General features: G+C 43.3%; 1 protein-coding gene, 1 non-coding gene and 1 pseudogene across 4 annotated transcripts in view; 2 read left to right on the forward strand and 1 right to left on the reverse strand.

Moving 5' to 3' along the window:
• LOC118675757 lies at positions 1-3672 on the reverse strand (annotated as a pseudogene).
• Positions 3673-4728: 1056 nt separating this feature from the next.
• Positions 4729-26778, forward strand: part of ABCC5 (ATP binding cassette subfamily C member 5) — an 86873-nt gene continuing 64823 nt past the window's right edge. The window contains exons 1-2 of one of the 3 annotated variants that reach the window (XM_036347845.1): positions 4729-4881; positions 7546-7723. In XM_036347845.1, coding sequence (XP_036203738.1) covers positions 7601-7723 — 123 coding nt within the window. In that variant the 5' untranslated portion in view covers positions 4729-4881; positions 7546-7600. Of the gene's footprint in view, positions 4882-6376; positions 6485-7545; positions 7724-26778 lie in introns of those variants that run through there. The other 2 variants (XM_036347846.1, XM_036347847.1) reach the window with 2 other exon arrangements.
• On the forward strand, positions 20592-20722 carry LOC118677998. Its single transcript, XR_004974692.1, has one exon.

The following is a 26778-nucleotide window of genomic DNA, read 5'->3' on the forward strand; positions in this document are numbered from 1 at the left end:
CTAACAGGACTTTGTCACCAAATCATCGACATAGGTATGGAAATCATCATTGAACTTGATGAAATACACAGAGGGTTTGGCTTCCACTTGGTGAATGGTCATGCCAATCCGTTTGGAGCCATCTTCTTTGGTATATTCCACATGCTTGCCTATCAGGCCATCTACGGTTCCTCCTGGCTCTGACTCTGCTGGAGGAGACTCCCTGGCATGATACGGAGGTCTCCTTTTTCATACTCATCTGAAAGCTGACACAAGACAGGTGCATGTACAAGACAGGAGCCTTATCACTGGTGATATAAAACCAGGCTTTCATTATTGGTGCTTGGGCTAAGACCACCCCTCTCTATTCACCCTTAGAACCATGCTTGTCCTCAACCATATGTTCCACAGCTTTACCAATTATGGTATTTGCAAGGTTTGCATCACTGAGTTGAGATGATGCCACCCTGTCAGAAAGAATTTTAGGAGACAAAACTCTTTCATCTTTGTGAAGTTCCAGTCCATAGACACAGTCAATTCTATCATATTTTGTGAGATAAAGAGAGGAATTTATAGGCACCTGATCCAGAATGGCTCCTTTCCACTGGGTGAGGTGATAGGTTCATTGCCTTCCTTCCATCTGTGCGAAATTCTGTAGCCCATGATGTGCCTGTGGGGCTGGGATGAAGGTCTGCCCTATGTTTCTTTTGGAAGTTTTTTGTTGTTGTTTTTTAAATCGTGTTTGCAGACCCAGTGGCCCATCCTGCTGGTGACCTGGGTTGTTTCTCTTTGGCTACCTGTAGGTTGGGGGTCTTTATGCCTCTGTGACTTATTTGTGGTCCTTCCTTCTTTTTTGATATTAAAACTTTTAAATTATGAAATACTTAAAGGCTATCCAAAACACAGCAAATGATATTTGAAGCACTCATATACCCACCTCCAAGCTTTGTTAAATTTTAATATTTATAAGTCATTTTATTTTTTTAAAATATATTTTATTAATTTTCCACAGAGAGGAAGGAAGAGAGATAGAGAGTTAGAAACATCGATGAGAGAGAAACATTGATCAGCTGCCTTCTGCACATCCCCTACTGGGGACATGCCCGCAACCCAGGTACATGCCCTTGACGGGAATCGAACCTGGCACCTTTCAGTCTGCAGGCTGATGCTCTATCCACTGAGCCAAACCGGTTTCGGCTATAAGTCATTTTAAAAAGAAATAAAATATTACAGAAACAGGTGATGTCCTTGTATGTCCCTCTTTTATCTTAGGCTCCTCCCTCCAATGGTAGAGTTAACTATCTATACATTGAAAGTGTTGTTTATCATGCCCAATACATGTGTGTATCCTTAAACAATGTATCACATGTTTATAAAATTAATACAAATGGAGTCACACAATTTGAGTCTTTTTGTAACTTATTTTTACTCAACATTGTTCTTGTGATTCATTCATATCTATATATATAAAAGCCCAGTGACCAGAATGGCAGAACGACCAGAATGACCAGTGGCTATGATGTGCACTATGGCAGCCAACCAGCCTGATCCAGTCCCTGTCGGCCCCCAGGACCCCGATCAGGGATGGGGCTGGCTGACCAACTGCCTGTGGCACCTCCCTGCCCTGCCGGCCTGCTCAATAGGCCCCCATCGGGGCAGGCTGGATGGACCCCACCATGCACAAATTCATGCACCAGTCCTCTAGTTGATACATAATAGACCTTGTTCTTTGACTGCTATATAATGTCCCATTGTACAAATACCATAACTAGTTATCTATTCCTTTATTAGTGAAATTTATATTCTTTCTACTATTACAGATCATGCACAATGAAAGTATCTCCTTGTGCAGATGTGTGAGAGACCCTTTGAGTCACCTTTTCTCAGCTAATTGCATTAAGCCCTAATGTCCTAAGGTATTCATTGTTTGTAATGAATTCACTTCTCCCCTGGGCATCTAGAATGACACTAGCTATATGCTATCCTTGGGAGAAATAAGAAAATAGTCACTCAAATAATTTTGTGTAGGGTTTAATTCACTTGCATAAGCTTCTGCTGATAAAGGTTAGTCTAGAGCCATGGTCTGCGAACCGCGGCTCACGAGCCACATGCGGCTCTTTGGCCCCTTGAGTGTGGCTCTTCCACAAAATACCACGTGCGGGCGAGCACCGACAGTGCGATTGAAACTTCGTGGCCCATGCGCAGAAGTCGGTATTTTGTGGAAGAGCCGGTATTTTGTGGAAGAGCCACACTCAAGGGGCCAAAGAGCTGCATGTGGCTCGCGAGCCACGGTTTTCCGAGCCGCGGTTTGCCAACCACTGGTCCTGAGCATATATGCAAAAGTGGAATTCCTGGGTTTAAGAATGGGCATTAAAAACCATTAGCTTTTACCAAAATCTCTTCTTGTCTTCTGTCATGTTAATAGAGTTGTAGATGGCTCATAACTGCTCTGCTGAGCATTGCATTTCCCAGTTTTTTCTCAGATGTGACCATCTGACTAAATTGTCACCAATAGAATGTGATTAGACATGAAGTATCCAGCTTCCTGGCTGGTGCCTGAAGACCAACCAGCTCATACCTCCACACTCCCTTTTTCCCTCCTCCCACCTGGATGACTGGTGGTAGCAATGAGCAGAGCAACGTAGGAAGCCAAATGTTGAACCTGAGAGAACCACGTTCACCTTGGGTCTCTGACAAACTGCAAGAAGCAGAACTGCACTGCTGATCTGGTACCCTCTCCTAGAAATGAACTCCTAGCACGAGAGACATAAACTTCTTGAGTTCAAGCCACTGAATGTTAGGGATCTACTTGAGGTCTAACAATACATCCCACTTCCAACCCACTGAGTTTGCCAAATTGTTCCTTAATGTGGTTCTATCAATGGATACGCACTCTACCAGCAATGTGTGAAATATCCTGTCTCTCCAGATCCTTGACAACACTTGGTGGTGTCAGATTTTTGGTTTCCCAGTCAGATGGGCATAAAATGGCATCTCAGCACTATTTTAATTTCCATTTCCCTGATTATTAGTGAGATTCGGTGTCTTTTCAAACATATTTGAATGGCTGTTCTTGTTTCCCTTTCTGTGAACAGCTTGTTCACATCATTTCCCTGTTTTCCTATTGGGTTATTTGCCACTTCTTACTGATCCGTAGAAATTATTTGTATATTGTACATTTAAGAACATAGTCAGTTATAACTTGTGCTTTGTCTTCACTTATGGCATCTTGGACAGAAGTTTAAATTTTAATGCAGTAAAAATTTATCAATCTTTCCTTTCTTATTTGTTTTTGTATCTTAAGACGTTCTTCTCTACTCTCAAGTTCACATAGATAGTTCACCTTTTCTTCTAAATGTGTTAAAGTTTTCTCGTTCACAGTTTAGGTCTTTGATCTACCTGAAATAGATTTTTCTGTGTGGTATGTACGAAGCAGTAATCACTGAGTATTTTAAAAATACGGATAACTATTATCCCAGCACTGTTTATGGAATCTTCTTTCTCTTCCTACTGATTTGTAATGGGTTTTTTTTTTCTTTCCTGTTACAGATCAAGTTTACATATATGCATTAATCTGCTTCTAGGCTCTTCATTCTATTATACTTGTCTATCAATCCATCTTTGCCTAAACACACTATATTAATTACTTTAGCTTTATGACACCTTAGTGTCTTCAAGTCACTTTACCTTCATGTATTTTATATATAAACCACGACCTCCCCTTCATAGGTCTACGCTCAACCACTGAGTCCCGCATGCCCGAGGGGCTTCATTTTTTAAAAAAAATTTAAATCTCTTAAATGGATCATCATAGTACCTACACACAGGTTGTTATGGAGAGTAAAAGAAAGAAGAATCACATGTAAAGCACCAGATAGAGTAGGTAGGCACTCAAGAGTAGTTATGTTATGATCCTGTTGAAGGTACAGATGAAACAGAGATAAAGTGATCGATCTTTTTGGGAACCTGATTCATGTATAAAAAGAAGGGGATGAGTTGGCAGACTGTGCCTATGGCTCTTGCCACTCTAAAAAAACGGTGATCCTGCCCTAGCCGGTTTGGCTCAGTGAGTAGAGCTTCGGCCTGCGGACTGAAGGGTCCCGGGTTCGATTCTGGCCAGCGGCACATGCCTGGGTTGCGGGCTCCATCCCCAGTGTGGGGCATGCCAGGAGGCAGCCAATCAATGATTCTCTCTCATCATTGATGTTTCTATCTCTCTCTCCCTCTCCTTTCCTCTCTGAAATCAATAAAAATATATATTTAAAAAAATAAAATAAAAACGGTGATCCTGGCATTGTATTATCTAGAAACAGGCAGCACACACTACGCGTTGGGCAGTGGGATAAAAGAAAGGCGATATCAGAATGCAGGGTGGATTCCCGAACCAGCACTCGTAAAATGCCAAGTGCACGGCAGATAAGGTTTGAGACTGGCTGGCGACCAGAGCATAGAAACTGCGGTGACCTTCACGGTGTTGCTGGTGCACACACGACCGCACACCGGCCGGATCACCTGCCTGCAAACCCTGGGCTGCCGGACCCCACGGGGCTCCCGTCCACCCTCCCCGCCGCCCGCGAGGGCACGCGGCTTCAGGGAGGACTGCAGACCGGGTCGTAGGAGAACGGAGAGCGATGGTGCAGCGCTAGGAGCGCGGGGGGAAAAGCACCCGCACCTCCCCCAGGGCGACTGCAGTGCTTCTGGGAAAGAGAGTCCTTTGCCGCGTGCCCAGCCCGGAGCTCCTGGCAGGGGGACTACAATTCCCTTCAGTCTTGGGGATTCTTTGTGCAGCACGCCTGCGCAGTCTGGCGGCCAATGCCGCTATAAAGGCTTGTTTTGCCCCGGAGCTGATGCTTGGGAGCGTGGTCGAGTGGCCGGCGCGGCGGTCTGGGACCTGGGGCACAGGTAAGTAGCGGCCGCCGCCGCCCCCCTTCCTTCTCCCTCGGTTGTCACTTGGATCCCTCCCCTGTGTTTCCTCCGGGGCCGGTGGGCTGTGATCGGGATACGGGCAGTACGGGAGAAGCCAGACACCTGAGAAACGGGGCCTGGCCTTCCTCAGGTGTCCCGCCGCCCCCTCCTTGGGACGCGACCCCTCGGGGCACGTGGTGAGGTGCAGGCCTGGGAAGGCGTGTAGGGTGGGATGAGTGGTCAAGAGTGCTGGCTACACTCCCGGATGCGGCCACCAGGGGGTGCTGCGCCCGCAGCCCGTGGGTGTGGGTCGCTATCGGCTCGCCAGGCCCCTACTGGACACGGGAACGCCCTAGGGTCCAGGGCATCCCAGGCGAAGCTGGCCAGAGAGAAGCCCCCATCCTCAAGTTGTGGGGATGACGGCCTGGGACACCCCGGCTCAAGCCACACACCGGACACTCTGAGCTGCCAGCGACCTGAGAAGCCATCCTCTCGGGTTTTTGGTGTTTTTTGTTTGTTTGTTTTGTTTTTGTTTTTGCAAATGGGCAGATGAGGTTCGTGACTTAAGCACGCACAGCAAACCCTGGGCAGAGCCCAGAATGGAACCCAGATCTCTTGACTTTCATCAGTGCCCTTTCCACTTCTTACCACACAGAGCTGCATGATGCTTTGTATTTATCACACAGGGCCCTTTTGGTTTCTGCACAGACGTGGGGAGGCAGGAGGCACGGGAATGGTTGGCAAAGTTTCAGGTTTTGATGGAGGAGATAGACCGTTATACTGGGGTCCAGAAGTAAAAGGTGCAGAAGGTTGGCAACACAACAAGTGGATTGGAAGAGGGTGGTACATAGGAATCCTCCTTGTAGCCTCAGGTCGGGTTCTCTTATGCAGTTTCAGGGCCTGGAACCAGTTTTCCTGAGATGTTGGAAACCTAAGTTATGAAGGCAATTTGGAAACCCCAGTCTGGCTAATTGAAGTTCTTAATCCTGTGCAACCCCCATCCCCCAGGCAGTGTCATCTGTTTCACTGTACACTTGTATCACTGGAAGGAGAGTCTTGATACAAAAGCAAGAGTGTTAGAGGTGTTGAATGAATTGAAATAAAGCGATTGAAAGAAACTTTGGTTATTGTGAGTTCTTATACAACTGAGGTGATCTTCATGTTCCTCTTGACATGGCATTTGATCACATAAATGAATTCCTTTGGCCTCCTCCCTCCTCTCCTCCTGCCTTTTTTTAAAAGTAGGACTAATCTTTTCAGCTTCCAGAAATTAGCTCGGCTCCAGAACCTTTGGAGGGGAAGGTTGGACTTTTGTGACCCTGGTAACAAGAAGGATTTACTATTATCTGCATCCAGACACTGGGGACGCTGGCTGGTGCCAGGTCTGTTTATAGTTTGGGCTTAATGAGGTCTCAGTGACGTGAGTGCTTATCGTGCAGTTTGTCATTGGACAAGGTGACTTTTTTTTTTGAGATAAGGAAATAAGTAGTATCAACTCTGAGTACTCAAATCAGACCTCTGAAAGGCAAGAAGTCAAGCTTCTTTTTTGTGCTGGAAGCACTTACCTATGGAGGAAATTTAGTCCTTGTTTAGAGGATTAGTAAGTATTCTTTTTTCTGATACCTTAAAAAATGAAGTGTAGCTGTCAGAATTTGGTCTACAGAGTAGTACTTTTAAGTTGCAGTGATTGCTAGCAGGAGTTGATGGAATTTAAAAGGCAACATGGATACACTTCTTTAATTTCTAGTGAGGCTGGTATGAATGGGGTTTTCTCAGCTTGTATCTGGGAAGGTTTGAACCATCATAGGGTGGGGGAAATGTTTCAGAGAGGTGTGTGTGTTTTATTTTTTCAAAAGTAACGGAAGTTGATAACTGGTTATTGACTAGAATTAGGACAGTTTCAGGTCATACTAGGTAAGCCCTTCACAGGGCAGGGTGGGCAGTTTGCTTTGGTTATTGTTTTTTAGTAACAGCTTTGTTGAGATGTACTATCATTTATAAACCATGCATGGAAATTCAGCCTTTTGAAGTGTTTTGTTAGTATAGTCACAGAATTGTGCATCACTACTATCTGATTTTAGAACACTTTCATGTCCCAAGGGGCATTTGTTTTTAAAGTGAAGGCATAATATTGTTTTGTATGTTAGCTATGTAACTCCATGGTACTTTAATATCAGCTTCTTCATTATCTAATTATAAAAATTCAAAGATGGGATAGATCATTGCTAGAATAAGTGTTTTGTAAGTTTTCATTTAGTAAAACTTAGTAGGAGGAATGATGTCCATTTTTAAATTGCGAAGTTTATAATCCTTAGGACAAACTTAACTTGTTTCCAGAAAGTCTTTTTTTTTTAAAAGACCTATATATACTCGGGTTTGAACCTAGGTGAAGAAGTTGGGTGTCTCTTTACCAGTGTGTCTATTTTTCTTATCTTTTTTGTTTTCCTTAGCAGTGGGAGGACATATTCTTGATCCTATTACATTGATTTTTTTTTTTCTCTTGAAAATATGAAGTACTTGAAAAAGATTTTAAATATTTTTTTATAGATATAAGGGTAAAAAATCTCAGTGCTTTTGCCCTTTTCCCTATTTTAAAACATTTTTGCATATTATTAAGCACAATTTAGGAAATATCTGTTCTTGGTGAATTTTTAATTTCAGAAATTCTCAAGTGGAACCAGGAGTCTGTGCGCCCTGGCGTCTCCAGTCAGAGAAGATGAAGGACATCGACATAGGAAAAGAGTATATCATCCCCAGTCCTGGTTATAGAAACGTGCGGGAGAGAGCCAGCACTTCCAGACAGGACAGAGAGGACTCCAAATACAGGAGAACGGGGCTGGTCAGTATGTCCTTTCTGAGTTCCTTGTCTTAGCTGCTTGTTGTACTAGACCACACCTTCTTTTTTTCATGTAATGCATAGTTTAAAAGAAGTTTCTTTTTCTTTATTGGCTTTAGATCACTGTTAAGAATTTATGGGGAGCCTTTGAGATCTTGTTCCCTGGCATGTCAGTTTGGCACAGATAAACTCATTTAAAAAAGAATTTATGGTTACTTACGAAAGAGGAGAGGTTGGCTCTCCGCCTTCCACCTATTTCTCCCTTTGCCTTCTCTCTGCCACTTACGCTCACCTTTGGTGCCTTCTGCAAAGGCTTTGCTTAAGAGAAGACAACTTATGGGAGGGGAGGGGGAATGGAACAGAGGAAATCTGAACCATTAAGCTTCTTTCATGGGCTTAAAATTATTTTCTTCCCCTCTGCTTCTGTTGTCTGTGTTTAAAATGACTCCTTTGGAGAGACTCATTCAGAATTTAGACAGTACTTGGGACAATTTTAGATTGTTGTAGGATAATTAGTAAGCTTTTCAAGTAAATCCATGTAATAACCTCGTTTCTCCTAAGGGAAATAATGAATATACATTTTAAACAGGAGAAAATGTCTTTTTTCTAAGAAAAGAGATTATGCCTTTTCGTGACTTGCAAAACTAACGAAAAGGGGATGTGGGGATAACTGGGTTTAAGAAGTCATGTAATTGTGTTCGTGTATTTGTTTTGTGAAAACTTGAGAAAGATGTGGGCTTTGCAGCTGACACTGGAGTTTCATTAGCCTAACATTAGCTGTCCCTCTTTAGCTGTCTTGTTAATTAACGTTTTCTCACTAATGGGTGTTTTCTGTCCCTGCTATAATCTATACAATACTTTCCCATTCAAGCTTAACTTTGGAGAAGCAGAGATTCAATGTAATCAGTGTCAAATCCTTAAGGTGTCAGCTTTATAACTTTTTTGTGTCCTTTTGTGTAGACCTTGTTAAACATTTTTTAATATCTTCTGAGTTTTTGACACTGTTAGTATAGCACTTAAATCTAGAAGAAGTCACAAAGGTAACATTGGAGCAGGGTTTGAAGGATGATTGGTTGGTGATGCTATCAAGCTACTTATATCATCTGTGCCTTAATGGTTTATGAATAAAATAGCATTGACAGGCCCTGGCCAGTGTGGCTCAGTTGGTTGGGTATGTATGGAAAGGTTGCCAGTTCAATTCCCGGTCAGGGCACATGCCTGAGTTGTGGGCTTGATCCTTGGTAAGGGGTGTGCCGATTGATATTTCGCTCTCACATCGATGTTTCTCTCTCTCTTCCTCTCTAAAAATCAGTTTTAAAAAATCTTTGTAAAAAATTTGTTAAAATAGCATTGATGGTAGAATTGAACTTGTAGGATCATTGAAGATTACATGAGGTAATACATATAAAATGCTTAGAATGGTGCCTGCCACATAACCTGTGCTCAATAGATGTTAGCTCTTAGAACTAGTTGTCTCGATTGTAGGATGTGTAAGGGAAATTCTGCATGTCATGCTTTACTACGGGTATTGGGGAGCTATTAGATGTCATTGAGGAGGGTTTTTTCATCTTTCAATTTTTTTATTTTGAGATAACTGTAGAGACACATGCTGTTGTAAAAAAAAATGTAGAGAGATCCATATGCACTTTATCCAGCTTCCCCCAATGGTAACTTCTTGAGTAACTATAGTAGAATATCACAATAGGAGATTGATTGACATTAATACAGTCCATCCACCTGATTAAGACTTCACCAACTTTACATGCACTCATTTACGTATGTGTACGTATTCTGTGCAGTTTTTTCACATGTATAGATTTGTTTGAACCTCTACCACAGTCAAAAAACACCTCCATCCCATGCTACCCTTTTATAACCACAGCCATCTCCCTATCCTCTCCCCTAAGCTCTGGCAACCATGATTCTGTTCTCCATCTCTATTTGTCATTTTAAGCATTGTATATAAATGGAATCTATACTATGGAATCTTAGAGATTGACTTTTTTCATTCAGCATTAGTCCCATAACACCCATCTAATTTGTGGTGTTTCAATATTTCTTCCCTTTTAATTGTGAGCAGTATTCCATGTTATAGATAAACCATAGTTTGTTTAACCATATACCTGTTGAAGGACATTAGAATTACTTCTAATTTTTCACTATTACAAATACAGCTGCTTTGAATATTTGTGTGTAGGATTTTGTGTGGATAAGCTTCACTTCTCTGGAATGCCCATGAATGCGATTGCTGAGTCATATGATAAGTACATGTTTAGTTTCGTAAGAAACATCAATACCCTTTTTCATAGTAGCTGTACAATTTTACATTCCCACCAATAATGCATGCATCCAGTTTCTCTGCATTCCTGCCAATATTTGGTGTTATCATTATCTTTATTTTTTTGAATTTACATGGGTTACATTGGTCAATAAAATTATATGGGCACAATTCTACAATATATCATTTGCACATTGCATTGTGTACTCGCCATCCAGGCTCTGCTCTTTCTGTCACCATTTATCCCATTTACCTTCTTCCAGCTGACCATACCCTCCCCCATAATCTTTATTTTAGCCATTCTGATAGGTATGTCTGCTATCTCACTGTAGCCTTAATACGTGTGACCTAATGACTAATGAGGTTGAGCTGATAAGGAATTTTGAAGACTTGATTTTATCTTAGGAGGATTAGTTTTGAGGCAGTTAAGGAAAAAACAGCTGTCCAAGGAGAGGGAGAAAGTGCAGGGAGCAGTCAGGAGGCTCTTGCGCTAGCCCATGTGAGAGAGGCCCCGGGCGTGTCTTCAGCGTAATGACGAGGTGGAGGAGATGGGAGAAATTTAGGGGCATCTCTGGAAGGGAAGGGGCACATTGGGGTGCCTAGGATTGCTGGTAAGAATGAGTTTGCTTTTAAGCATGTTGAGTTTGAAGTGCATCCAGGTAAAATGATCAGTAGATGGATAGAGCAGGGCAAGAAGAAGAACAGGAAACAAATTTAGAGTCATTAGTGCGTCCATGTAGATCAGGGGTGGGGAACCTTTTCTCCGCCAAGGGCTATTTGGGTATTTATAACATTCATGGGCCATATAAAATTATCAACTTAAAAATTAGCCTACTGCTCAGCCAGTGTAGCTCAGTGGTTGAGCATTGACCTATGAACCAGGGAGTCATGATTTGATTCCGTTCAGAGCACATGCCCAGGTTGCAGGCTCAACCCCCAGTGGGGGGCATGTGGGAGGTGGCTGATCAATGATTCTCTCTCATCATTGATGTTTCTATCTCTCTCTCCTTTCCTCTCTGAAATCAATAAAAGTATATTTTAAAAAAATTAGCCTGCTATATTTGGTCAAATATTTGGTGATGTTCCCCACCCCTGATGTAGATGAGGCCTTGGGAGTGTGCAGGCTTGTCCAAGGATGGCTTGTTGAGCAGGAAGAGGTCGAACCTAGGAAGCTGGGGTGTGGTCCTGTGAAATTTCTGGGGACAGGGTCCCTCCCAATTGAGTAGAGAAGAATTGGCATTGGGATGTGCAGTAAGCTTTTTCGTTGTAAGTAGAGAACTGGAAATAGAGTCACTGTTGTACCTTTTGTCCCCAAAATTAAAGTTAGGCATCAGACAACAAGTTTACTTTATGTGATTGAGCCTTATCTTAAAGAAACAAGAAGGCTAATACCACTTTTATAAAATTTCAGGAGTCTGTATGAATTTCATTTTTGTTATCCTTTTATCTTTCTTAAACTTTTAAATTTGAATCCTGTGGGGGTTTTCTTTTTAGTTTGTTGTGTGTGGTTTTTTTGTGTTGTTTTTTTAGTTTTTACCACATCCTTGTACCCTCTGAACTTTTATTACTTAAAATATTTTTCATTAGTTGTTTTTTTTTTCTTTTTGCTTATCCTTGACCTAAGCAATAAAATCATAGGTTTATGCAACCAATATTTTTATACACACTAAAGTGAATACATCAAATGTTTTTAAAAGTTTACATACCACCTAGAATGCTCTTGGATTTAACCTGTCAAAAGCCAAAATTTCTTAAGATTTATTGATCTTGAATTTGTCTACTGTGTTTAACAGTTTGCTGATAGATGGAACCAAAAAGATGACAAAAGATTTCTGGTTCAGAGATGATATAAAAAATGGATACTTTAAGTAGTTGGGAAGCAGAATGGCTATGTACAGCACATCGTTTTTTAAAATGTAAGCTGGTAATTAGAGATTAAAATTTCATGTCATATAATCATAACCATCATTTCTATAGGAGTTGTTAGAGAGGAAATCTGGGACCAGACATTCCAGTTGCCAGGTATAGTTACTGTCCCTCAGAAAGAAAAAAACTACTCCAAGTAACAAAAGATCAGAATACATCTGTGACTCTTAATTGAAAAACAAGGTTTTACTCACCTCCATTAGCCTTTGATAGGCCCAGTTGACCTGAAACTGTGTTAAACAGAAGTCAGAAGCAAAGCGCCAGGAACAGATTTTGATTTTAAACAGGCCCTTGATTTTTTTTCACTCTGTAAGCAAAGTTGCAGAGTGCACAGTTTGCCCATTCCTTAGTATTGTGGTCAAATCTTTCCTTTGAAATACTCTTTGGGAAAATTGCTCTAATCATGCACATCTTCAGATATTTGTATCACATCTGCTTAGAGATAATGAAGGTAAAATAATGTTAGTCACCCTAAAGATAGGGTGACTAACACCTACTTTTGTTTAGGACTATTAAGTTAATGCTGTGGCCACACACAATTCCATGCTTAGCAGACATGCTTTAATCCTGAAGTGCTAATAGGGTGCCTTCTGTTGCTGTTAGTTCTTTGGGCCTAAGTACTAACATTGGCTGGCATTATTTCAATAAACATGAAGATTTATGTCTAGCCCACTCCTTAACACTGTTTCTGTGTCTGAGGCATGGTTCAGGCACAGCTTCTTTTCTTATGATTGCATATATATATATATATATCACATAACTCCATGAGCCCTGGTTTGTTTATTTGTTTATTTTAAGATGTGATATTTATTCGTTTTCTTAATTCAGTGAACAGTTGAGCACTCTCCAAGATACATGCACAACACGGAATGAAGTGGTCTGATGCAAATAAAGATAAGTTGATGCTGGGTTTGCCTGTCCTCCAATAGAAGCTTAAACTCAGAATCATGTACATAGATGACTGTAATGTAGATGCTGTGGAAATTAATATGAAAAAGAGAGTTCAGTCTGTGAGGTCAGGGAAGACTTCAGGAGGAGGTAACATTTGATTGGAGATTTGAGGAATGGGTAGAATTTGGAGAAAGGAAGAGCATGCCTGGCAGAAGAAAGAGTTGTGGATAGGGCCAACTAGGACTCTGTTGGCTTTGAGCATAAAGTGTGAAGTCACAGATGTAGAGGGATAGGTTGGTGAGTTTCAGATGCTGTGTGTGTTCCTCAGTAATAGGCCAGGGAATTTGGATTTTAGTTGCTTTAAATTAAAATTTAAGCAAAAGCAAGACAAAGTTACTTAATGCTTTATACACCTTTTTATTATGTAGTTGTTTTCTTACTGCTCCCAGACCAGAGTTTAGGGTGACTTGTTTTTCATTAGCATGTCTAATCTAGAAAAGGAGGAAGAGTGGAAAATAAGCAGAAGTCAACCCAAGTTCATGTGCCCTTATGACTGCTCTCTTTTTCCCCCTCTTCGCTCAAAAGTGTTCCATTGGTGGAATTTTCTTTCTACCGTGTTAGACTGTCCTGCCTCTAGGAAGATGAGAAAGCAAGTATTCACAAAGCCCAATGACCGTCACCTAGTATTTCCTTTAGTTTTGTGTTGGGCTGACCCTTTAACCTTGGTTGGAGTTTTCATAATTAGTGAGTTGAAATATTTTGAAGCTATACCCTAGAAATCACCCTTATCCCCTCTACCCAGAGACAGTTATTGCTATGAAGTAGTTTTGTTTAGTGCCTTACATTTTTGAGAGTTTGACTCTGAAAGCTTTTCTTTAGGGACTAAGGGTGTGTGAATGTGTCCGTGCCCTAGTGTTTTCAGAGTTAAGAGTATTACCTGTGAGTCTTCTTGCTGTTAGGAAGGAGGAGGGCAGGGTGAAAGAGATTTGTATTTGCAGTCTCTGCATTACTTTACTCTAGATTGGTACTCAGTGACTCAGCACATTTTCTCAACAGCCAGTGACGGGATGAGTAAGAACACCTGCTCTCTGCAGCCCCCTCTAACCCCCACATCCATAAAGCTTTATAGAGCTCAGTGTATGATCCGGGTATCTGGCCTGGTGCCAGGTGTTGGTCTCCAATAGCAGTCCAGGGCTCTCTGGTAGAGATGACAACAGTGCTGCTATTGGTGCAGAGCCCAAGTGGCTTTTCTGGGTGGTGACTGAACCTGCAGCGCATGGGTCTCCTGAGGTTGGCCTTGATCATGAGCTCTTTTACGCCCTCTGCAGCAGGGCTGCTCCTGCTTTGCTAGGAAATGCTGCCTAAGGGAAATAAATATAGCCTGTTGGCATGAGTAGTTAAAGGAGCTTCTGTTAAAAAGGAAGAAAAGTACTGGAACCAGCTTCCTGTTTCTTTTATTGTTTTGTTTTTTAATATGTTTTTATTGCTTTCAGAGAGAGGAAGAGAGAGGAAGAAGGGGATAAAAACATTAAAGATAGGAATCATTGATCGGGCCCAGCCGGTGTTGCTCAGTGGTTGAGTGTTGACCTATGAACAAGGAGGTCACGGTTCCTGGTCAGGGCACATGCACAGGTTGTGGGCTTGATCCCCAGTGTGGGCATGCAGGAGGTGGTTGATCAATGATTCTCTCTCATCGATGTTTCTATCTCTCTCCCTCTCCCTTCCTCTCTATAATCAATAAAAAAATATATTTTTTTAAAAAAGAAGAATCATTGATCACCTGCCTCCTGCATACTCCCCCTATTGGGGATTGAGCCCGAAACCCAGCATGTACCCTGATCGGGAATTTGAACCTTGACCTTCTGGTACATGGGTAGATGCTCAAGCTTCCTGTTTTCTTAAGCAGTTTTAAATACCTCAGTCTTGCCGAAACCGGTTTGGCTCAGTGGATAGAGCGTCGGCCTGCGGACTGAAAGGTCCCAGGTTCGATTCCGGTCAAGGGCATGTACCTGGGTTGCGGGCACATCCCCGGTGGGGGATGTGCAGGAGGCGGCTGGTCGATGTTTCTCTCTCATCGATGTTTCTGACTCTCTCTCTCTCTTCCTCTCTGTAAAAAATCAATAAAATATATTTAAAAAAATAAAATAAAATAAATACCTCAGTCTTTATTTTGTGGAGATAGATAACTTGGAAGTTACAGATGGTTAATGAAAACTTTTGCAATGAAACCTTGGTTCTGCTTTTAGGTAGCCTTCTGCAAATTTTTCTTTAATGCCTCACTATTCATTTCCTTTCTCTTAATCAAAATTAAAAGGTCAATGCCGGAACAGGAAACCAGCCTGCAGAAGGTTTTGCAATGGTTGAATCTGTTAATATAAAAATTACAGACTAATGTGTGCCCTGGCTGGTGTGGCTCAGTTGGAGCATTATGCTGAGCACTGGAAGGTCTCAGGTTCGATTCCTGGTCCAAGCTCTTACCTAGGTGGTGGGTTTCATCCCCGGTTGGGGTGAGAGGCAACCAATCAATGTCTCTTTCTTTCTCCCTTCCTCTCTCTCTAAAATTCAATTAAAAAAGAATTGCAGCCCTAGCCTATTTTGCTCAGTGGATAGAGCAACGGCCTGTGGACTGAAGGGTCCTGGGTTCGATTCCCCAGCCCTGGTTGTGCATGCAGGAGGCAACCAATCAATGTGTCTCTCTCACATTGATGTTTCTCTCTCTCCCTCTCCTTTCCACTCTCTCTAAAAATCAATGGATCAAAAATATGATTAACAAAAAACCAAAAAATTTGCAGACTAATGTTAAGTTAATTTGCCACAATGAAGCTCACTGATTAGCAGAATTAAGCTTCTCTCTCCCTTTGTTTTCCACCCCCTTTTTAGGGAGTTAGCCTATTTCGATAAGTTGATGTTATATATGTTTAAATTATAAGATTATTTTTAAATAAGCTGTTCAAAGAATCAATTTAACTCTGTTATATCAGATGAAAACTTCTGTTTGCCAAAGCAGACATGGTGTTTAGTGATCACTTAGTTTTCTTAATGTTGTCGTCTCACAGTAGAAGAATAGCCAAACTGCTCAAATCTTCACCTTTGTGTTTGCTTCTCACCATTGTCAGCAGTTCCAGCCTGATCTGCAGTCCCATGGTCACATGATGGAACCACTGATGTCTTATACTAAGCATTTAACATGAGCATACACATGACACTAGGCACTGAAGAAAGTTTCATTTATAAATTTATTTTTTAAATTAAATCTTTATTGTTCAGATTATTAGATTAGTTACTCTTTTTTCCCACCATAACTCCCCTCCTCCCAGTTCCCACCCCACCCTCCGCCCTCACTCCCCACCCACTGCCCTCATCCATAGGTGCACGATTATTGTCCAATCTCTTCCCTCACCCCCACCCCCCTTTCCCCCCCCTCAAGAATAGTCAGTCCATTCCCTTTCTATGTCCCTGATTCTATTACAATCACCAGTTCATACTGTTCATCAGATTATTTATTCACTTGATTTTTAGATTCACTTGTTGATAGATGTGTATTTGTTGTTCATAATTTGTACCTTTTTCTTCTTCTTCCTCTTCTTAAAGGATACCTTTCAGCATTTCATATAATACTGGTTTGGTGGTGATGAACTCCTTTAGCTTTTCCTTACCTGTGAAGCTCTTTATCTGACCTTCACTTCTGAATGATAGCTTTGCTGGTAAAGTAGTCTTGGTTGTAGGTTCTTGGTATTCATCACTTTGAATATTTCTTGCCACTCCCTTCTGGCCTGCAAAGTTTCTGTTGAGAAATCAGCTGACAATCGTATGGGTACTCCCTTGTAGGTAACTGATTTTCTTTCTCTTGCTGCTTTTAAGATTCTCTCTTTGTCTTTTGCTCTTGGCATTTTAATTATGATGTGTCTTGGTGTGGTCCTCTTTGGATTCCTTTTGTTTGGGGTTCTCTGCGCTTCCTGGACTTGTAAGTCTATTTCTTTCACCAGGTAGGGGAAGTTTTCTGTCATTATTTCTTCAAATAGGTTTTCAATATCTTGCTGTCTCTCATCTTCTGGCACCCCTGTAATTCTGATGTTGGTACGCTTGAAGCTGTCCCAGAGGCTCCTTACACTATCTTCGTATTTTTGGATTCTTTTTTCATTTTGCTTTTCCGGTTGGGTGTTTTTTGCTTCTTCGTATTTCAAATCTTTGACTTGATTCTTGCTACCCTCTGGTCTGCTGTTGGGAGTCTGTATAATGTTCTTTATTTCAGTCAGTGTATGCTTAATTCCTAGTTGGTTCTTTATCACAACATCGAGGGTCTCATTAGATTTCTTGAGGATCTCACTACATTTATCGGCGGTCCCACCAGTCTTTTCGAGGGCCTTATTAAATTTATCGGCGGCTTCTAGACAGTTCTTTAAAGACCTTAAAAGTGTGGTTTTGAACTCTATATCCAACAGTTTGCTTTCCTCCAATTATGTCGTTTGTGTCCTCTTTCTTTGTCTCGGCATTTTTTATGCTTCACTGTGTCGATAGAGTGCCTTTCTGTGCTAAGTGTCCCAATTACCTGAGGTAGACACTCTTGGTGCACCCCCTTGTGGGCTTTGTGCAGTCTTGTTGTAATTAAGCCTTGATTGTTGTAGTTACCACTGTGAGGAATTGACCTCCACGCCAATTGGCTGTGAGAATCAGCTGTGTCTGCAGTGGGAGAACTTCTGTGCTGGAGACACCCCTCTGGGGCTAGACTTGCTTCAATGGGGCTTTGGTGCTCACTCTATAAATTTATTTTTTTTAAGCCAAAGCCTGAACTTAAGGGATTTTTGTCAAATGCAAAAGACCAGTATTCATCTATCTAAATCTGTGGTTCTCAGCCCAGGCTGCATATTAAAGTCATTTGAAGAGCCTTTGAAAAAAATACCAATACAGGACCCTATCCCAGACCAATTAAACCAGTCTCTGGGGTTGGAGTCGGGCTTCAGCGTTGCTTTAAAGCTCCCCTGGTTATTCTGTTGTGTAGGCAGCACTGAGAACCTCTGCCCTAAATCCCTTGGGATAAAATCTCTTCCCCTCAACCAATGGGGCTCCAAGTGTTCCCTGTAAGGTTTTTTCCCCTGTGACTCAGGTTCAGTGTAATCTTTTGAAACCTTATCATTGTAATAACAAAGTTAATTTCACGCACCAGTGTAATGGGAACTTTGAATAAGTTCCTTGGAAGTTAGCATATTTATAAAACAACTAAAAGCCCTCAAATTTCTGCTGATTATAGAGTAATACCAGATTATGAACTGTGGGAAAACACCTGTTTTGCTATGGTGATGTTGTGCAGTTATATCCATTGGTATATTAACAGCCGATCCTCAGCACGAGGCACTATAGCATAAGGAGTGAACAGGTAGTTACCGATGAGGTGCATGAGTTATTCATAGCTGCTAAGTCGGAGAATTTTGCTGTCTCTCTTGATTGAAGTGGCCACTATTTGGAAGTTCTTAAGGGAAGAGCTTGAGATGGTCAGGATCATGTAAATACTCATTGGAGTAAGGATGTGTTGAGAATTGGGAGAGGAAATGTCCGTGGTAGTTTCTTTAACTTGGGGATAGGGACGATGGGAAAGCCGGATGTCAGCAGTCCTTGGGAGGACATCATCTTTTTTAATTTAAAAGAAAATTTTAATTTCCTTTTAATTTAGTTTTTAATATTTTGAGTCTCCTGAAACCTGTATCTAAAATTGTACAGCAGTTCTCCTTAAAGAGATGTCTCCCAAAATGTTCGTCATAAAGGCAGCTATGGGACCGGGACTTGTACAGGAAAGCTTTGACTTGGGCCAGAAAGGTTGATGAGAAGAGGCTGCCCGTTCAGTGTCTGTGTTAAGACCTGGTGATTACGGAGAGGGGAGGGGAATACCCTGTAGGATCTGAGGCCTGTCCATTCTGATCATACCCCAGGGGGTGTGCCAGTCAGGAGAATTGCAGCCTTCAATCTGCCTGCCGTCTCTGCATCCATAAGAACTTGGCTGAATCCTCAGTCTCCAGGTTTAGGAAGGCCACCTGCTGTTGTCCTGCTGTCAGGCAGGGACTGCTCAGCCCGGAGAATGATTTCTGGCCCCTGCTATCTTGTCCCAGAGGCCTCCATGCAGGGGAAAGCCCATGTCGCCCTGTCAGCAGACATTCCGCTCTGGCAGCCTGAGAAAATGAGATGGGACAAAGCAGACAAGCGGTGTCCCGCGGTGTGGTGGGTGCACCAATGAGCACAGCCACGGGGGTGGTGTGAATGCACGCAGCAGGGAAGTCTCTTGCGCAAGCATGGCTGTTTGCTCCTGGATCGAAGTTCCTTGTTTCCCTCACCAGATGGGCACGTAGGTGACTGTGTGCTTCCCTGACCTTCGTGTGAACCGTAGCAGACCCTGAACTTCATTGTCCCCTATTAGCTCTCCAGGTGTCCCCACCCTGCCCCAACTGTGTCACTTTGGTAGGAAAAAAAATACTCAGTGTCTCCTAGCCATGTAGTCCTCGGGAATATATAAATAGCAACAGTATTTCCTTGTCTAATGTTTTCTCAGCTCTGGATCAAACAGTATTTCCCCTTTGGAAAGAATGAACTGCTGGGGACACCTCTCCCTGTGCGTGTCTGTCATCTGGCCATGGAAAGGCATTCAGTGTGCAGACAGTGCCCCTTAAGAGAAACAAAGAGAGATGGGGGCCCTCCTCCCTTCTCAGGAGAGGCTTTAAAAAGTTACTTCTAACAAGGATTTAAAGCACCATAGCTTACAGAACAGGCCTCCTAAAATACATCACCTAGACCAGCGTACAAGCACTGTCTTAGCTGTGTAGCTAGCTAGAGCTACCTTAGCACGACTGACATTTGGGGCCACAGACACTTCTCTGTTTCGGGGGCTGTCCTGTGCATTGTAGGATGTTCAGCAGTGTCCCTGGCCTCTATCCACTAAATGCTAGAAGTGGCAAACGTCTCTAAACGTTGCCAGATGTGCCCTGGGCAAGCAAAATCGCCCTCCCTTCAGAACTGCTGGGCTACACTGTCCAGGACTCTAGCCGTGAGCCACATTAGCTATCAAGCATTGGGAACGTGGCCAGTCCTAATTGAGATGTGGTGTATATATCAAATACACACCGGATTTCCCCTGATGATCCTATTGTGTAGCCAGCCAGACTTAGTTTAAAAAAAAAAAGTGTAAAATAGCTCATTAATAAGTTTTTATTGATTACATGTTAAAAAGATAAGATTTTGTATAGGTTGGGATAAATATACAGGGTGTCCCAAAAAATGTATACACGCTTGAATAGCTGATAGCACAATTTTGAAAGTGAAATGTATTTTAATAAACACTGCCTTTATCATTATTCAAAGTATATGTATACACTTTTTTGGGACACCCTATATTATTAAAATTAATTCCACTCAGAGGCAGGGAGTGGGATGGGGTGGGGGCTGGGGGTGGTGGGTAAAAGGAGGGAGAATGGGGGACATCTATAATAGTGTCAACAATAAAAAAATTAATTTCACCTGTATCTTTTTCTTTCTTAATGTGCATACTAGAAAAATTTAAATGACATTTGTGGCTTGCGTTATACTTACATTGGGCGGCACTAGGTGTAGTGTAACCATTAATCTTGTTTGAAGCATTTAGTTCCTAGTAAAATACTGGATTTAAATTCTTTTTTGTCTTTGGAAAATTTTCCTTCATATAGTGGAGTTATGGAGACAGAGTATTTAAAATGTTATGTATTACCAGTTGGTTTTTCTGAGTACCCACTAGTGGCATATTACAAAGTGGTGCAATGGACATTTACTTTTTATTCAGTTTCTTCTTAAAGTGGAGAAAACTCTTTGTAAACGTCCTAAAGAAATATAGTAGCTTTCTGTTCACCCTTTGCAAGTAAAAAGGGTGGATCGTTCCACTACTGACATACACACATCCTTAATAATAAAAGCATAGCCCTAGCTGGTTTGGCTCAGTGGATAGGTCCCAGGTTCGATTCCAGTCAAGGGCACATGCCCGGGTTGTCGGCTTGATCCCCAGTGGGGGACTTGCAGGAGGCAGCCAATCCATGATTCTCTCTCACCATGGATGTTTCTATCTCTCTCTCCCTCTTCCTTCCTCTCTGAAATCAATAAAAATGTATTAAACAAACAAAAAAACTAACAATAATAAAAGCATAATATGCTAATTAGACCAGACAGCCGAAGGACCTTCCGGAGGTCCTTCCCGGATGAAGCTGCGGTGGCGGGGGTTGAGGCAGAGGCAATTAGGGGCGATCAGGAAGGCAGGCAGAGTGGTTAGTGGTGATCAGGCAGGCAGGCGAGTGGTTATGGGCGATCAGGCAGGCAGGCAGGTGAGCCGTTAGGAGCCAGTGGTCCCAGATTATGAGAAGGATGTCCGACTGCCAGTTTAGGCCTGATCCCTGAGGGGTTCTGGATTGTGAGAGGGTGCAGGCCGGGCTGAGGGACCCCCCCCCTTCCCCTGTGCACAAATTTTGTGCACTGGGCCTCTAATGTATATATATAATTAGTGCGGTGTTCAGATGATTTTATGTTTGTCTTACCTTTTCTCCTTCATGTATTAGATTTTATCTCTATTTTTATTAAGGTATACTTAATTTTATTTTTAAATTTAACTTATACAGTGGGGCCTTGACTTATGAGTTTAATTCGTTCCATGATGGAGCTCGTAACTCAAATTACTCGTATGTCAAATCAGTTTTCACCGTTACAATGAATTGAATGCTGGGCTGATGTTGTGGCGTTCACTGTGACGTTCGCTGCGCCAACTAGCGGTGGGGTATCTGAAGCTGGCTTGTAACCCGAACTTTAGCTCGCAACTCAAAGCAAAAAATCGGCCGAGAGACGCCTTGTATCTCGAAAAACTCGTTAGTCGGAACACTCATAAGTCAAGGCCCCACTGTATTTCTTGGTTGATAACATTGAATTGAGAGTTTGAGAGAACCAATTTAGAAGGTTATTCTGGATTTTCACCTTTTAGAAATACTAGAATGTACCCAGCATTAAGGCGGTGATTTTGAGGTGGGGGTCTGTTTGTTTACTCCTGCATCCCCAGCACCTGCAGCAGAGCCTGGTCCTGAGCCCCTCAACAAATATTCATTGAGTGATGGACTATAAAATCATGTCTTTTTCAGAAAAGCTAGCTGTTCAAAATATATTATATTACCTGGTCATTTCTTTAACTTTATTCCCCTTCCCTTTAATGCTAATTTCATTATACAAAAAGTTTTCCTCTTCATATTTAAACTCATCCATCTTTAATAGTTCCTGGCTTTGGGGGAAAATGGAGGCGATCCCCCTTCCATAGCTGGATTAAATATGCCATTTAATTTTCTCTGTCCTATTTATGTGATCATTTTTATATAACTTTTTGGGGTTAATTCCAAATGGATTAATGTATGTGTGAAACCTGGATATCAGTTAGTTCATCTCCAAAATATTAGTCCCCAAAATAGTCTCTGACTCACGTTTCTCTACCCTGTCAAGTTATTTATGTCTTTCTATAGTATAGCTTGAATAAATTACGTAAGTCTTTTCTTTTGGTTCATTTCTATTTTTAATTCATTCACCCTTAGCATATTGATAACTCACTTTACAAAATGTTAATGTGGTAGGATAAATTTATTTTTACCTTTAAACAGGAATCCTTTTTTTTTTCTGGCATGCTTGGCCAGGTCAGCTTTTTTAGGAAGCCTAGAGAGGAAGAGAAATTGGGCATCCAACCAGATAGTTACAAGCATGGAACATCTGTGCAGTTGCTGATGTTTTATGCTTTGCTTGCTTCTATTTTATGTTTAAATTCCAGTCTATAATGTATCTATCTTTTAGCATCTGCTCATCTTTGGCTTAAAAACTATCAGGAAGTACATTTTTGTAATTAAGTAAAAATAGTTCATTTACATCCTAGTGTTCCAGTCATGTACTTGTGACTTTGACTCTGGAAACTACCATTTGCTTATAATGAGATTAGTTAGGAGAGTCATAGTTTACTTTCATCTGATACTCACCCCAGGGAGGAGAGGAGAGCGGTCTAAAAGGGTGCATATGAGGTCATTGTGTACAGTCAATATTTGTTTGCTTATCTTTTTCTTTTAAAGGCACGTAACGTAGTGATTAGGAGCCTCAGCTATGGAGCCTGGATTCCGATCCCTGCTGTTGTGTAACACGTGTGCCTCAGTGTCCTCAGCTGTAAGATGGGGGTGATAATAGTACCTGCCTCATAGGGTTGTAATGAGGACTAAGTGAGTTAGTGTCTGTAAAGCATTTAAAACAATGCCTGGCACATAGTAAATGCCATGCTGGTTTGTTACAAATTAACTGTCATCTTCGAGGAAGCAGTTTACAGATACACAATAGTCATGAGATCTGGCTATAAACAAGGAAGATTGCCCTTGTGGTGGGGTGGGGTCTCAGGGAGTCAGCAGAGTTCAGAAGGCCCAAGCCAACCAAGATGTGGCCGTGTGAAGGGAGAGCGCTGCATTGAAATGGTAGCACCCGTCAAGTGAGCAGGAGAAGATGGCCCCACCTCAGAGCCACACAACTCAGTCTCTCCCTCCTGGAGAGCCTTCAAGAGAGTCTGTACCAAGGGCCTGAGCTGGCCACAGCCAGCTGACTGCTCTGTAGGGGCCTCGAGGGGTTGGGAAAGGGGGCGCGGTGGATCGCCCATGTGGGGGCTGCACTGGGTCAGGTGCTTGCAGAGGGAGGGATGGCCCCTGCCCAGAGCCTGTACCCAGCTCGGTCTCTGACACCTCTGAATTCACCCTCAAGAGCCCTCCAAAAAAGTCTACCCCAGGGGCCCAGGAAGCTGACTCCCTTGCAGAGCGTGAGCTCAGCAGGGTGGTGACAGGGAGTTGGGAGTATGGGCTGATGCCGTACGGAGGGGAGTGTTCAGCTCAGGTAAGATGGCGAGTGTGGGAGAGAAACTTAGCACAGGGACCCTGGCAGCTGTCCCTTCAGCTCTTTCCCTGGAGCCACACAGCCCGATCTGTCCTCACAGAACGCCAGTCCACTCCAAGCCATCCTCCCTCTGCTGGAGCCCAGGGTGAGTGGCCGCAAAGGAGATTTGGTGCATTGGCCCTTTAAGAGGGCGCCTGGGTTTCTAGCAGACCCGTCTCTCCCTGAGAATCCCTGCTGACTTTCACAGCCAGATGTTCGTGGGCTCCTCTCTGTCTCTGGTGCTCTAGTCTGGGGAGCCCGCATGGAGCTGCGATCCCACGCTCCCCACAGGGACCTTTGTAGCCGAGCAATCCCTCTGGATTCGCAGCTGCCACATGTGGGGGCGGGGCCAGCCCTTTCTACCTCTCTGCTTTCCTAGCAGTCTCCATGGGGTTTCTTTTGTAAATTCTTGGTTTCAAGACTTATGTTCAGTCTTCACTTGGTTATTCAGGTTGATTGTTCTGTATTTTAGTTGTGATTCCAGTTTGGACCTGGGAGGAGGTGAGTGTAACTTCCACCTTACTCTGCCGCCATCTTGGATCTCCAGGCTAAGCACTTTAAAATAAATAAATAAATATATATATACATATATATTTATTGATTTTAGAGAGGGAGGGAGGGAAGGAGGGAGAGAGAAAGACAGAGAGAGACAGAGAGAGACAGAGAAGGAGGGGAACATCAATGATGAGAGAGAATCATTGATTGGCTGCCTCCTGCACGCCCCACACTGGGGATCAAGCCCACAGCCCAGGCACGTGCCCTGACTGGGAATCAAAGGGGCTCATAGGTCGATGCCCAACCACTGAGCGTTTGAATTTGGCATTCTCCAGTACAGGAAGTGACTTACTACCTGGGGATGGCAGAACATGGCCTTGTTATTGAGAGTCAAAGAAACAAACAGGCAATAAGAGGATTTCGTTGTTGTTAAGTTTGTTCACTTTTTTGTTCCTGGGGTTTTTGTTTGTTTTTATGGCTATTAGTAGTCTTTATTTTACTTTTGTACTTTGTTTTTCGGAAGAATGTACCAAGAATGCTCTAGCCTCCCCCTCATAATGTGTCTGTGTTGTTTATCTCTGACATATACTCACTTGCTCACCACAAACCTCAGTGCCGGGGAGCCCCATGTGGGAGCTGGCCCTTCCGTCTCCCGGATTCCCCGGCTGTCTCTTCAGGCTCCACCTGGAGCCCCTGGCCTGCCTTCGGACAGGCCCTGGAGTGTGGGTTCCCGCTCCAGGCACTAGAGCCTCTGCCCTGGGGTAGGGGCACAGCTCCTAGATAGCCCCTGAGCTTTCTTGCAAGAAACTGGCCGGGGGCCCGGTTGGAGCGTCGTTCCGTACACCCAAAGGTGGCAGGTTAGATTCCGGGTCAGAGCACATACCCAGGTTATGGATTTGATCTCTGGTTGGGGTTGGGGTACATGTGGGAAGCAGCCAATCGATGTTTCACTCTCATGTTGATGTTTCTCTCCTTCTCCCTTCCTCTCTAGAATCAACAAAAGCATTTCCTCAAGTGAGGATAGATAGATGATAGATAGATAGATAGGTAGATAGATAGATAGATAAATTGCTTTTAAAAAAAGAAAGGAACTGGATGCTTTGGAGCCTGGAGAACTCTGCTCCAGAGTTCACGTGCCATCATTGTGTGTGTTGGGATGGGCTCGAGCCATCCAGGCGTTATCCAAGTGGGGTGCCCTGAGTCTCTTTCACACCACTGTGTTCTGGTGGGTTTGATTTCCTCAGCAGTTGGGCTCCCAAGATCTTGGCCTGGTTTGCAAGTCCGGCTTGGGTGTGTGGGGATGATTCTGGAAGAATGAGCTGGGCCAGCCACTCACTGCTGAGAGATAGGCCTGTTAGGTTTTTCAAAACAGGAGGTGCAGGCCGGGCAGGGCTGGGTGCCACGCAGCCCTCAGGAAGAGAGGGTGAGGGAGCAGAGGAGCCGTAGGCCTGCCCTTCGGCCCCAGAGTGAAGGAAAGGTGGACTCTGCACTGGATCTGCCAGCAGGACCGAGTGCAGCAAGGGAGGAGAGGCCACCTGGGAGCCAGGCTGTGGAGACAGCTGGTGGTGAGGGCTCAGGTACTTCACAGGAGCCCCGGGCCAGGTGTGATCCCCTGGTGGGTTTCCGTCTGCAGTGCCCAGGCTGGCAGAGCCACCACGGGGCCTTTACAGCCAGAGACCCCGAGTCCTTCCCATTGGTGCTTCTGCCTGAGGGGGTGTGGTTCCCACCTGTTTCCATCTCTAGTTGACTTTCTAATGTTTTCGGTTTTGTTAAACACCCACTCTCTCACCAGCAAGATAAGTAATGTGACTTCTGTAGGGGATTTATGTGCATCTGCACCTGGGATGTCTCTAAGGGGGAAGTACCTGAGATATTTGGGCAGATAGATGTCCCCTTGCCTCGTGACATAATTTTACACTTAAAAATGGCAAATTTTATGCTATATATATTTGCCACAATTTAAAAAATGCCATTTAATTCAGCCATTCAGTAGCTGCCCCGGTGAGGTCTGGACGGCCCTGGTGAGGCTGAAATGGCCCCGGTGAGGTTGAAACGGCCCCGGTGAGGTCGGGACGGCCCCAGTTAGGTTGAAACGGCCCCAGTGAGGCTGAGACGGCCCCAGTGAGGTTGGGACTGCTCCAGTGAGGTTGGGACAGATAACGAGGACCAGTATAGACTGATGAACAGGGGTAGATGCAGAGGCAGAGCAACATTGAACAGACTGTCAAACTACAGTGGGAAGCCTGGGGAGGGTTTGGGGGGGGGGATTAAGAGATCAACCGAAGGACTTATATGCATGCATATAAGATTAACCAATGGACACAAGACACCGGAGGGGGTAGGGACCGGGGGAATGTCAAGGGGGGGGGGGGGAAGGAGACATATGTAATAGTCTTTGTAATACTTTAAGAAATAAAAATTATAAAAAAAAAAATTTAAAAAAAGAAAAAAAAGAAATGATTAATCTGCAATGTAATCCTATATAATAAAAGCCTAATATGCAAATTCACCGAATGGAAAGACCAGTTGGGGGGGT

Source organism: Myotis myotis, unplaced genomic scaffold, assembly GCF_014108235.1.
Source record: "Myotis myotis isolate mMyoMyo1 unplaced genomic scaffold, mMyoMyo1.p scaffold_m19_p_2, whole genome shotgun sequence".
Lineage (NCBI taxonomy): Eukaryota > Metazoa > Chordata > Mammalia > Chiroptera > Vespertilionidae > Myotis > Myotis myotis.